This window comes from Pseudonaja textilis, chromosome 1 (genome assembly GCF_049901715.1).
Source record: "Pseudonaja textilis isolate UNSWEBS1 chromosome 1, rPseTex1.2, whole genome shotgun sequence".
Lineage (NCBI taxonomy): Eukaryota > Metazoa > Chordata > Lepidosauria > Squamata > Elapidae > Pseudonaja > Pseudonaja textilis.
The window spans coordinates 279,878,410-279,892,319 of NC_141990.1; the positions used below are offsets into that span (position 1 = coordinate 279,878,410).

The 13,910-nt window shown below is 39.9% G+C and overlaps 1 protein-coding gene across 1 annotated transcript in view; it reads left to right on the top strand.

Moving 5' to 3' along the window:
• Positions 1 to 13,910, top strand: part of G2E3 (G2/M-phase specific E3 ubiquitin protein ligase) — a 33,667-nt gene that overhangs the window by 4,014 nt on the left and 15,743 nt on the right. Inside the window, exons 2-7 of the mRNA XM_026710710.2 lie at positions 1,489 to 1,558; positions 7,831 to 7,886; positions 10,235 to 10,332; positions 11,494 to 11,595; positions 12,288 to 12,412; positions 12,640 to 12,802. Of these exons, the coding sequence (XP_026566495.1) occupies positions 7,835 to 7,886; positions 10,235 to 10,332; positions 11,494 to 11,595; positions 12,288 to 12,412; positions 12,640 to 12,802 (540 nt within the window). The 5' untranslated portion in view covers positions 1,489 to 1,558; positions 7,831 to 7,834. The remainder of the gene's footprint in view (positions 1 to 1,488; positions 1,559 to 7,830; positions 7,887 to 10,234; positions 10,333 to 11,493; positions 11,596 to 12,287; positions 12,413 to 12,639; positions 12,803 to 13,910) is intronic.

Consider the following 13,910-nt stretch of genomic DNA (forward strand, 5'->3'; position numbering starts at 1 on the left):
CTGTCCAGGGAATTCTATCTGTACGTATGATATCACTGTTCAAATACTTTGAACTTGTCAACCCTGAATACCAGAGGATCTTACTGGGAAAAGAGAGGCACCAGGAGAAGTAAGGTTACTTAACTTTCTAATTTGAAATCATCCAGCAAAGAAGAAATAAATACCTGAATTGCCCAGACATGTATTATTTAATATTCTGTTTATATGCTATTGGAATTCTAATCTGAAGCTGGTATACTGTGTTGCCAAGCATATTTCACTGGAGAATTCTTTAGTTCTTCAGAAAGAGTTATTCAAACCCTTTTCTCAACGATGAAATAATGAAATATATTTAATGTAATAAATATATCAATTTGGTCTTATACATATAATAGCAGCTGTGGTTTTATGAAATGAGGCCATCAAATTTATTTGTTTATATTTCAACTTATGTGACTGCCCATCTCAAATATGTGACTCTGGATAATTGATTGAATATATTCCATCAAGTTGTTGACTGTTAGCAACCATATAGATTTTCTCTGTGAATTGTCAATAATTTTTATCCATGTGATATTTAGTAAAAAGTATAAGAATAGTTTGCCATTGCCTTCTCTCACAGTATGAATATTGACTGGTAACAGGACATTTATTTTGAAAGTGTGGTGGGGGGTGTAATTTTTTTTCTTATTTGGTCTTTGTATTTCTAGAAAAGGTGCTCTGGGAATTGGGGGATAGACCTCAAATGTGGGACCAGAAATGATTTGAAATGCCGAGGTGGGGCTTTTGCCTGCTTGTGTAGGCACCTCTGTTTTCAGGAAGAATACAGATTCCATCTGATTTACAGTTTTAATCAAGAACATGTGTTCCAAGTACAAATATTGAAGTTGTTGTATGTATAATATATTCCTTGACCAATAGAAGTTGTCTTATTTTCTCATGTTAAAGTATTTCAGGTGGTAAAAGATATTAGTCCAAATTAATTTATTTCATTTTCAGTTGATAAGAATTGTTTTGTCTCCAGTTGTTAGATTTGCCTTTAAAACTCTATCTTCAAACACATAGCATAAATGTAGCACAAGTTAACATCCCTAGGACAAAAATACTAAGCAGAATAATATGATTTAACTTTATAATTTTGTAAATTTTCCTTTGTTCACTTATTTTCCAGTTTTTTGGGTCCTTTTAAAGCTCTAATTTGGATTTGACACTTAGCATTATATTCCAATAAGGTTTGCTACTCTGCTTTATATTAACCTATTGACTTATGAGATCCCTGACTTGAGTTGTTGGATGACAACTGTAATGCCTCAGAGAAGCACCTTTGTGACCTAATTGTGCCAGAGCAGTAGCCTTTATGATCTACTGTCTCATCTGCCTCCTTGCTTGTTCATTTGATATAAAACATTTTACTCCCCTCTACTCCCCTCCCCTACCCCTCCTTCCCTTTCTTGTTTGCTCTGTCTTTTTCTTCTTTTGCTCCTCATCATCTTTCTTATCTGGATGAAGACTGAATGCAGGACTGTCCACAAATTTGCAGAGACAAAAGAACACCGAAGAATACCTTTTTTTTTTCCAGGTAATTTTGTGTAGTCAAAAAGAGACTATTTGCATTTCAAACTTTCAGGTTTATGCTAAATTTTACTATTACTATAAATCATTAGTTGTAATGAAAAAGTTAAGTGACTGGTCAAAAACAAAGTCCTTTATTTTTCTTACCATATAGTTTGTTTTTAATTGAAACTATAGAGCGGGGTGTCAAACTCATTTTCACCGAGGGCCACGTCAGCATAATGGTTGCCCTCAAAGGACCACATGTAAATAAATGTAATCAAATGTAACTACTCCTAAATGTTAATTAACTCTGAATTTATTATTTATTCAAATCACAAATATTACATATGCATTTGCATAAATGTAAAAAAAAGGTTGCTAGTGGCTCTGTTAATATAACATAAAAAATTTACTTTGTCAAGTTAAGAAACCCACATTACTCCATCAATCAATGATTAATCTATCCAAGTGAATAATAATAGAAAAACAACATCCAACATCAGTTATGATAATATCTTTGTTCAAATCCTTTTTGTCACAGCTAGGAGGGGCAGAATAACAGAATAAGTACATCCAACAATTGTGAGCTGTTAAGAACATATGTGACAGATGTAGCATTTCACAAAAACAAATGGCTGCATATAGCCTTACAGATTTGTCTGCATAAACATATAAACCTATAAACACTAAATGCATTACTATACATATAAAGTTATATTTGTAAATAACTCAAAATAACAAAATCAGAGTTGTCTCAATTCACAACTATATTGTCTCAAGTTTTTAGGTGAAGTTCATGAGAAGATGCTGACTGTCCTGGAACACACAGAGTGGATCCCCTCTCCTCCATCATAATCCATTGATCATGTTCTAAAAATAACAAAATGTCAGCACAATCATTAAATTACACAATTCTTCTTGATTGAAATACATTTTATTATATATTAATTAGGTTTTTAAAAATGCTTACTTGTGCATTTTCTGGCTGGATCTTTGACACCGTTTTCCCGTAGCCAGTGTGTCAATGTCTGGTTTTAGGTCTTGTGCTGAAGCAATCCGTAGAACAGCGTGGAGGTTCTCATCAGTGATACGTGATCTATGCTTGTTTTTGTTTAGATTCATTATTGAAAACATCTGTTCGCACAGATAGGTGCTCCCAAACATAGACAGAACATGGGCTGCATGACGTCGAAGCTGTGGCATAGAACCACGGTAAAAGTCCTGGATCGCAACATCCTTGAACTTTGCTTTCGGGCTACAATTGCTTTGAAGCCCGATTAACTCCATCTGAACGTGCTGGGGTGCAGGGCAGATGTCGGTGGTGAAAGGATCAGCAAAGATGGCAAAGTCTGAGTGCTGCGCTTTAAAGTTAGAGAAGTGCCGCTCAAACTCATTTATTAATCGGCTCACTTTGGTAGCCAACTGAGCAGATGAAAAAAAACTTGGGAATGAGGCTGAGATGCTTTGACAAACAGGAACGTGAGCAAGATTGTCCTGTTTGACTTGGCACATCCACAGATCAAGTTTACACTGGAAAGCCGTGATCATGTTGGACATCTGCATAATGACTTGTCTACATCCCTGCAGCTTCTGATTCAGTTGGGCGAGATGCTCGGTTATGTCACATAACATAGCAAAGTCACACAGCCAGTTAGGATCTGACAGTTCAGACACGAATTTTCCTTTACTTAGCATGAAAAGAGCAATATCTTCCCTAACTTCAAAAAATCGTTTGAGGACTTTACTCCTCAGCCACCGTACTTCTGTATGGTACGGCACGTCTCCATGCTCTGAGCCCATCTCCTGCAAGAACAGCTGGAACTGACGGTGATTCAGGCCACGCGCTCAAATGAAGTTCACAGTTTTCATGACCGTGCTCACTACATGATCCATCCCCAGCACCTTCCCACACAGCGTTTCTTGATGAATGATGCAATGATACGTTACCAGAGGCATCTGACAATTACTTTTCAGCATTTTGTTTTCTATTAGTCCAACCAAGCCTGCTTTTCCTCCACACATTGCGGGTGCACCATTTGTAGTTAATCCCACCAACTTTTCCCAAGGCAATGCATTTTTACTCATGGACTTCTCACCATATCAAAAAATGTCCTGTCCCGTTGTGGTCCCATGCATGGCAGCTACATCCAACAGCTCCTCAGTGACAGAGAGGTCCAACTTCACGCCTCGAATAAAAATGGATAGATGCGCTGTATCCGTGTTTTCTGTGCTTTCATCAAGAGCTAATGAAAAAGCTATGTAGCTATGTGTCTCTTGGGCCAGCTGCGTCGACAGGTTTCTTGCTTGTTCTGTAACTCGGTCCACAATGGTGTTCCTTGATAAACTGATGTTTTAAAGTCTGTATCTGGTCGGGGAACACCTGCTCACAGACCTTCAGCATGCACTGCTTCAAAAACCCGCCCTCTGAAAAACACTTTGAAATTCAGGCGATTTCTTCTGCAACGATGAAGCTAGCTTTCACTGCCGCAGTGTTTTTCGTTGTGGCTTTCGTGAACACATTCTGCTGCAATTGTAGTTTGCTTTTTAATTTTTTGACAATCTGTTGTTTTTCTGAAAGGCTAACTTTGGCATACTTAGCTCCGTGTTTGGTTTCAAAATACCGACGTAGATTGTATTCTTTGACAACCGATAATGCCTCGTAACATAAAAGACATACCGGTTTCTCTCTTGAAGCACAAACATGTATTCACCTTCCCATCTTTCTTGAAACATCCTTCCATCTGCATCAACTTTTCTCTTCCTGGACATTTTGGGATCATTTGTAATTCCACATAATTCAACTTGCAGAAAATAACATTGATGCGGATACACTGCAACCTAGTGGTGGGATGTCAACAATTCGCTGGTAACATAATTGGTATGCATTCTGGGAAATGTAGTTTGTGGTCAATGTTCTCTTTTGCTTTATTTATTTAAAGACAGTTGGAACTTGTAGCTCTTGCGGGCCACATAAAATGACGTGGCGGGCCACATTTGGCCCGCGGGCCTTGAGTTTGACACCTGTGCTATAGAGGATTAGATAGTTCACGGTACCCAATTTTAACTCAGTCTTGAGCTCATTTGGACATCTTTCTTTTACTCTTCTCATCACTGGATTCTTCTCAAGGAATCGGCTAGAGAAACAGTCTGACAGGCAAACTTCCCGATTCTTACCAGTTGTCATTTTTCTTTGCCCAGACAGCTGAGAGCTGTCAGATAGGCTTGCTGGCCCAGAACAGCTTAGCTTTACTCATCCGGCCCAGGATAATGGCCGAGGCCGCGAGTCATCCTGTGGTGGGGGGGCTGGAATCTCTGCCCGATTCATCTGGTCATACTTATGGCAGCTTGGGAATCGCAGCAGCAGCAGAATCTCCAGACACAGCTGCCTTTCCTATATTTGAGACAAGTGTCCTGCTTAGTGGCTCCCCGGTCTGACCGGCATAGCCCTTGACAATTCTGGCCTGGATATCGAATTGAGGGACTTGTCTATGGCAGCAGAAGGGGCTAGAGTCCCTGCCCAGTCTACCAGAGCATACTCTCTTTTAAAGCAGTTATACAGGCAGCAGGTCGTCCAAGCGCATCTGCCTTTTTGAATTCACGTGCACAAAATGGAGGCTGTGAGGGGAATCGTGAGGTGATAATCTCAGCAAGAGGGCGGCCTGTCACCTCAGCCTCAGGCCAGACCTCTCAAGGTCTCCATAAAGCCCAAATCAGCTGGGATGGAAGCCACAGCCCAAATTAGGGCCCAGAGCCTTAGCACCTAAGATGCCCATAGAGACTGAGGAGGAGGAAGCCAGGAGAAGGCAAAGGACCTTAGATAAGAAGATAGTGAAGGCCCTCAGAGATGCAAAACAACAGGGCAGAAAGATTCCCCAACAGATTACAGCGCTTTTTCGAGTGCTTTTTCTAACAAGCTGTGACAGCCACCAGGGGAGCCTAGAGGGCTAAATAGACTGCAGTTACAAGCCTTGTCACTAGATGACTCTGGTGAGCAAATAGATAGCAAGGCTTTTCATTGCCTGTAAACACTGATGTTTCTGCAAATTCCCTGGCAAGCCTGTCAGCAGCAAGGCAGTGGGAACAGACTCTTAGAGGGGTGAGAGCCGCCCCAGAGGCCACGTTTACTCCAACAGTAGCGGGACTCTGCCCAGGGGAGACTCAGAATCAGGATATTCCCTCCAATATGAGATCTTGTATCTCAGAGGCCAGGGATTTCTGAGGACCTGCAACAGCGCCAGCAATCAACCATCACAGTGGCTGAGCGTTCCTTGTATCCAGGGCAGCTGCAAGCTCCAGGTGATGGGGCGCCCTTACAGAACACTTAATCCCTTGAGCCCTCCATTCCAACCCAGTCATCTTTCTCTGAGGGGAATGGTCAGAGGGATATGGACCTTTCAGAAGACGAAGGCATGTCACCCAGCATCCTGGCCTTCACAACTATTTCGCCCCAATTTATTTTGATCACTTTTTCAAGGCCAAAAGTAATGCTCACTTGGGAGGGGAATCAGCTACCCAGGATTCAGACCTGGGATTGACTGGTCCAAGCAACTTCCTGTTTGAAGAGCAAGCCATGGAGGCTGAGGTGATCCAAGTGCCTCAGATTTTTTGATATGGTAAAGAGACAATGGGTCTCACCAGGATATATCTCCTACCCAGTGGCACTGAGCAGACCTTTTATAATGTAGACCCTGATCTCTCAGAGGCACTTTTAAGTTCCAACTGGATGTTCCAGTGGCAACCTTGGCATCTTCCTCTGTCTAACTTAACTGGTGCAGAGGATGTTTGGGAAGCGGAGGATAGAAGAGCGGAGATGTCTTTCCGAAAGGCCCATCAGGCAACTGCCTGGGTGGTTTGAGCAACCACCACAGCTTCCCTTTTCAGTTGGGCCTCATTATGCTGGCTCCAGCAGCTGCGGGAAAGAATCCCGATGGGTGACTTCTGCACCCACCAAGACATTAACAAGCTTATTACAGTAGCAGAATTCTCTGCAGATGCCACGCTGATCACAGCAAAGTTTGTGTCATGGGCCATCATATGTTGTGGCCTCGACATTGGCAGATGGATGCAGAGAATAAGTGGAAACTAGCCTCTGCCCCCCTTAAGGGGGAAAAGCTGTTTCAGGAGTCCCTGGAATCAATCCTAGTGGAGACAAAGGACAAAAGGAAGGTACTTCTGTCCCAAGGCAGGTGGGCTAACTACCGCCCCTTGCCTTATTTTCGGAGGCTCTCGCTTCAACAGGGTGAAGTGGGTCTAGCTATCCACAGCCTCAGAGGTCTTTTTTCCAGGGCCAAATTACCAGTCAGATAGATCTGGATAGGGAAATGGGCAGGCAGCAATTACAACTCAGGCAGCCCTCTCGAAATAGGGCCTTTTGACAACCCAAGTGACTTCAGGTCTCAAACACTGGGTTGTCTCAGCTCCTTTGCAGGTCAATGGAAGGAGACAACAATGGATGCCTGGGTCTGGGAGACAGTAAGGTCAGGGCTTTCCCTCAAGTTCCTTCCCACATCCCTGAGGTTTTTCATCCATTGCCCCATCTCCAGAGTCTCTGCAAAGAGAGACCTCATGGAATCCACAATCCAACATTTGTTGAACATTCAAATCATCCAGTTGGTTGCAGAGAACCAAAAGGGGCATAGTTTCTACTCAACCTTGTTTGTGATCTCAAAGACCTTGAGGGGGTGAGGGGTGGAGAGCAATTCTGGACCTGAAAAGCCTAAACAAGCGTCTGATCTACAGAGGATTCAAGATGCACTCCCTCCAGTCCATTCTGGAGGGTATCAGAGGGGGCAACTTATTAATTTCTGTAGACCTGATGGAGGCATACCTCCACGAGCCCATCTGTCCAACCTACCAATGCTTCCTGAGGTTCTGTTATGCCGGGCGCCACTTCCAGTACAGGGCCCTTTAGACCATCTGTGCCCTTAATACAGAACATAAACTGATTCGGGGCAGCATATTCTCCTCTAACAGACAAGGTGGCCACATCAATCAACAAGCGGGCAATCACTGCAGGCCCCTTATGCAAGAGGCAGAACAGCTGTGCCCTGGGCAGAGAGGACCTCCTCTACTGTTTGTGGCCTCAAGGCCTTCTATATGCCTTTCCCCCTCTTCCCCTGACTCCAGATTTTCTTGTCACACCTGAGAAAGCAGCGTATCGGGTAAGACCAACACTCCTCCTTTATTTTTCTTACCATATAGTTTTGTTTTAAACTGAAACTGTAGAGGATTAGATAATTCACAGATTAAAAATTTATCACATAGCAACTGATCTTTTTTCTCTCTCATATGACCTAGTTGAATGGAGAACACGAGAATGAATAAGAACATTATTGGATGCTTCCAGAATCTATGTAAGTGTTTCTAACTATTTATGTTTGATTTAATTAATGTAGCTTCTAGCCTGGTGCCTTCAATTAGTGGCTCTGCAATAGCCATGCTGGTTGGATTTATGGAAATTATATGGTTCCTAGATTGGAGAACACTCAACTCTTTCTGTCCTTTCCTGTACTTAGTAACCTTGGTGACAAAAGAACGGATACTAATTTAAACATGTGCTTTGGGGTGTTTTTACAATCAAGCACAGTAGCAATTATTACTATTCATCATTGCATTTTTAATGATTATATAAACACTATAATGTTAATGTTTTGAATTCTAATTGGATTAATAAAGGTTAATGCTAAGCTCTCCAGATCAGTAACTATGTCTTGTTCTTGATCAAAAATACAATCATGGTACTTATCCAAGCTGCTCTTTCTTGAGAAGGCTGTTAAGACAGTTGTAGACTTGGGGCTCCCAAGGTTACTGGAGGAAATAAATTATTTAGATCTGTTTCAGTTTGACTTCAGGTTAGGTTACAGCAGTAGAATAGCATTTTTATGGCAAAGTCATGACTGTGTTTTATCTGTCCTAGCCCTCCCTGGTTCCCTTAGTGGCTTTCACTACTGTAGATATGACATTCTTGTGAATCAGCTGGGAGAATTGAGAGGCGATAGGCAGACAGTTTTTGTGGTGGTTTTCCTTTCAGTCTGTTCTGGAGGTGGGGGCGGATTGACAACTACCCTAAGCCCTCTACCTACTCCTATTTACATCTATATCAGTGGTTCCCAAACTTTTTCGGTCCACTGCCTCATCCTCGGTGCCCCCCACCCAAGGGTGGGATTCAAATTTCTGTGGGTGTGGCCTAATTTGAGGGTGTGGTTTGCTGGTCACATGACTGGGTGGGCATGGCTTCCTGGTCATGTGACTGGGTGGGTGTGGCCACGTAACATGCCACCGCTTCCGCATTGGAGGTGCCGGCTCTGGCACGGTGCTACAGTCAATGAGTGAACCTGTAGGACCGGTGCCTCAAACGCCCCCCTGCCACCTCTTAGTGCCCCCCTGCCAGCCCTCTTGCCTCTTAGCGTCCCCCTAAGGCAGGGGTTCCCAACCTGGGGCGCTTGCACCTCCTGGGGGTGCGAGACGATATTCCAGGGAGTGCGAGAAAAGTCCAGGTAAATAATAGGATATTGGCTATATGTTGGCATTTTTATTTATTATTTATTTCAGGGGGTGTGAGGTTCGAGTGAAATTTCTTTAGGGGTGCTGGGCAAAAAAAAGGTTGGGAACCACTGATCTACATGAAGCCATTGGCATAGAATAAAGTATCAGAATGCTGATGATACTCAGTTATGGATTCTTGCCCAAGTGATGTTTGAAAGATCTGGATGGGAAAGAAGAGGGTTTTTTTCTCAATTCTAATAGGACTAAATGGCAGGGGATTCAAGAACTCCCTTTAGCTGGGCATCTGCTATTGTTTGTATGGAATAGCATGCCCACAGACAGAAGAGTAGATGTGCGGTCTAAGAGTCCTGCTGGAGCCACAGATCTCTGGAGAAGATAGCAGCTGTGCCCAGGAGACCTCTTGCATAAAACCATTTTGTACATTAGCTACATCCATTTCTAGATCTGGAGGCACTGTTCACAGCCATTGATGCCTTAGCCATTTCCTGATGGATTATTGCAATCCACTCTGTATAGGGCTGGCCTTTGAATTCATTTGTTAGCAGTGGAGAACATCCACATGACCCCACTGGTACATTAGCCGCACTGCCTTTTGGTAAGTTTCAAAGTGTAAGTCAAGATCCTGGTTGTCACCTTCAAAGCCATACAGGTTATAGAACCAAGTGCTTGAGGGCCTGTCTGTCTCCACTGGTTTCAGCCCATCATAGCAGATCTATATGGTGGGCACATTCTACATACCTTCTGTGAAGCAGTATCATGGGAAATACGTCTTCCAGAAGGCTTTTCCATCATCCAATGAATAAAGCTGCTTCTAGAGCCTAATATGTGTATTTTGTTATACCGTTAGAAAATACTTGAGATTCTTTACAGAGAATCTGTGAGGAGTCTCAACTATTTTAAATAGATTGATGCTTATTTTTAATTTTTAATTTCATTATGTTTTGTTGGCTGCCTAGTGTTAATTGATTAAGATATGCAACCATCTAAATTTTCTAAAAAAAATAAATTTCTTGTTAATTTATGAATGCAGTCAGAAGTAATTTCCGGGGTTGTGATTATTACAATTTACTTGTCTTAATAGTTCAGAGAAATCTGTAAAATATACTAAGCTATTGTATGATGTTCTGGTTACCTTGTTATATGACCAATAACCAATAGGTTTTCATAGTGTCCACATAATATTTTTGTCTTTTAGCCTGTGAATTCTGTCAACGGGCTGATGACTGTCCTGAAAAATATGGGGAAAAAAGGACTTATGAGGACTGTAATCTCACTGTTCATTATTACTGTGTGGTAAGTACTTCTTGCTGCCCCTAAAGAAGTTTGGGAATCTATTGGAAAGTTAAATAATTTACAGGCTGCTCTTTTGGTATCTGTTATAATATATGTCTTTTTAACAAAATCAAATAAGAGAGAGAACAGAACCATGCAAAGATTCTTGGCAACAGATACTGTGCTGAAGCAGAGAAAACTTAAACTTATTTTTAAGATGAAAAATTGCCAAAGATCTTTTATTTGTTTATTTATATGCAGGCCATCTTCCCGATGGGATGAGTGGGTAGCTTACAGAACATAAAAAAGATAAATAGAAAGAAATTACAAAATTAAAGCTATGCACATTAAAAATTCAAAACTATGCCACTAGAAAGTGGCAAAAGATCTGAATATCATTTTATACAATAAAGTTGCAATGCTAGTTTTACAATTGATAGTGAACCTCTTTGAAAACAATAGGAATTGTTATCAAATCATGTCTGTATTTTCTTAGAAGCAAGTGTTGCCATAACTATCTGAACTTGTATTAATCCTTTATAGTTTTGGGGTTGGCTGGGAAATGTGGACCAAATACAAAAAGGTTTACTGGTAGTCCTCACTTACTGGCCATTCATTCAGTGACCATTCAAACTTACAATGGTACTGGACAAGAAGATTTGCAAACAAACAATCCTCAAAGCTACAGCTTTCACATGAACCGATGGTGACATGAGCATGATTCAAGCATATGTAATAGCCACAGCATCCCATGGTCACATAATTGCTATTTATGACCTTCACAGTTGATTTCTGACAAATAAAGTAAATGGGGAAACCAAGCAGGAGTTTGCAATCATGTGACATTGCACTTAGCTACTTGTAATTTGTTAACAACCACAGTGAAAACTGCTATATTAAATCACATGACTTTTCAGTTTACAACCGATGCATAGTTGAGGCTCCCAATTGCAGTTACTAAGTGGAGACTTACCTGTGCTGAATAATTGGCAACTTTTATTGCCATATTTGCAAAGACAAATATATTGCAAACATGATTCAATAATTTGCTGAAAATCACATATAATTATACTGCAGGTAAACCTCAGTAATGATTAAATTACATGCTTTCTTGTGGTGAAAAGTTAATGCAGATATGTCTAGAATGTCATTTGATTTAATTCTTCATTAAATTTATTATAGCTAATGTCAAGTGGGATTTGGCAGAGAGGTGAAGATGAAGAAGGCTTTTATGGTTTTTTACCTGAAGATATCCAAAAAGAAATTAATAGAGCTGCAAAACTGGTAAGAGATTTTGAATAATGAATCTGTTCCAATGAGTTATAAATATTCATAAATTTAAATATATCCTAAACTCACATTAGCAGTAACAGATGTAATTAAGCTATTTTGGTTGAAAAAGAAAAAAGTTCCATAAAATTTTGTTCTCAACTATACAACTGGAACTATATTATTTTTGAACCAGCTGAATTAATCAGGTCTTTGCCTTAGATACAGTATGCTGTGATGGATACACCAAAGCAGATTTATAGTTTTCATACTAAGGTTTAGAACAGCCTTTCTTAACTGGGTTTCCATGAAACCCAAGGGATTTCATGAGAGAGAGTGATAATGTATGGTTTATTTGAAAAAGTGAATGTTTGCAAGTTATAGGAGTTGATAATAATGTATTAAACAATTATTATTAAGACTAGAATGTATGCAGATATTACATTTATGCATTTAATAATTTATTAAAAATTGTTTTCGGCAAATAATTTAAAAATCTGGTTGAATTGACTATCAGTGATGAATTATTTTCACCATACCAGTGTTTTTCCTTTATAAGCTTCAATACAAAATTACTTTTCTATAAATGGTAATAAAAAAGTTCAAAAATATAATGCTTAAAATATTTCAATTCATTACGGATTAGATCCATAAGTATTATGGTAAAGTCTCCTTAGTTATAATTATTTAAAATGGTGTTTTTTTAGAAATGTGCTGTCTGTAAGAAAAAAGGTGCTTCAATTGGTTGTATAACATCCAGATGCAAACGAAGCTACCACTTTCCTTGTGGAATAGAGAAAGGATGCCTTTTCCAATTCAGAGAAACTTTTCCGTAAGTTTATTTTGTTTCATTATGTCAAAAACTGTTTCAAAAGTACTGAAAAGTACCTAAAATTGCAAAGTTCCACTTAATAACATCAGATTAACTTCAGTTAATATGAAAGCAAATTGGTCCTTACAGCTTTATCTGAGAATATCTTTTTGTAAAGTACATTATTTATCTGAGTAACAATTCTCATTTTTAAGTGATATGATTCTATGTAATTCTACCTCTCTAAGGTCATATTGTTGGAAACACCGACCCACTCAAAAACGTCTTTCTAATTGTAAAGGATCATCACAATGTACAATATGTTTGGAGTTGGTTGAACAAGCACCTACATACAACATTTTGACAAGCCCATGCTGTAAAAATGCTTGGTTTCATAGGGAATGCTTGCAGGTATGTCTGGATTGACATAGCAGAAGTTCCTTTTTATTGCTAAAAATAAAATCTGAAATTGTTATTGTTAAAAAGTACCTCTGTATTCAGAGTAGGTTGGAAGTGAGACAGAAATCAGTGTATGACTTGATCAAGGGAACTCTTAATAAAGTGATCTACAAGGTTGCAATGAAAAATAATGCCTCCACCTCCATAACTTTAGTCCATTTTAATAAATGATATAGGAAAATAATCTTTGAAATGAACTCTTGTTACCTACATTTGCTTATGCACATAATCACCACCATTCTTTATATCCTTATGCCAACGATGGACAAGCTTCTGAAAGCTGTCACAAAAGAACTCCATACTTTGTCTCTTCAACCATGTCCTGACAGTCCTATCCATTTCTGCATTTGACTTAAACAGATACCCATAAAGGTATTCCTTCAATTTGGGGAAAAATTGAAGTTGCATGATGCCAAGTCTGGACTGTATGGCAAATGGGGTAAGGTGGTAACATCCAGCCTCTTGGGTGGCTCATGAGCTATGAGGCCTACCGTTGACATAATGCAACAGAATTTTCTTGTGCTTTAATTGTGTTAAAACATTAATTCAGAATTTCATGTATTGCAGTGAAGTACTTTGAGTTCATAGTGGTGCCAAATTAAAAGTAATCTGTGTCCCAGCCATATGTTTTCCCGCCAAACTGGGATTTTAACTTTTTTTTCTACAGGTGCAGTTTTGTCATGGACTATACTTCATTTCTGGATTATTAGGATAGGTCAATGTTTCATTGACTGTCATAATGTTATGAAAAAAAGTCATCACCTTCATTCTCTTAGCATGACAACAATTGCTGGCAAATTTCAAAGCTGCCCATAATCTGCAACTCATCTTGCCCAACCTTCTGATACTGTATTGAAATATATTGGTAATGTGGCCCACATGTTCCTGCTAAACTAAATAATAAGATTGACAGCAGTGTCCCTTGGAATAATCTGTCACTTGTCTTTAACCAATTCAGTAGCATTTTTCATGTGTTGTCTTAATTGTCTGCTTCATTCTGATCACAGACAGATCTTTCTTGTTCACCATTTTTTTGATCCAGCAGCACACAGTAATGTCA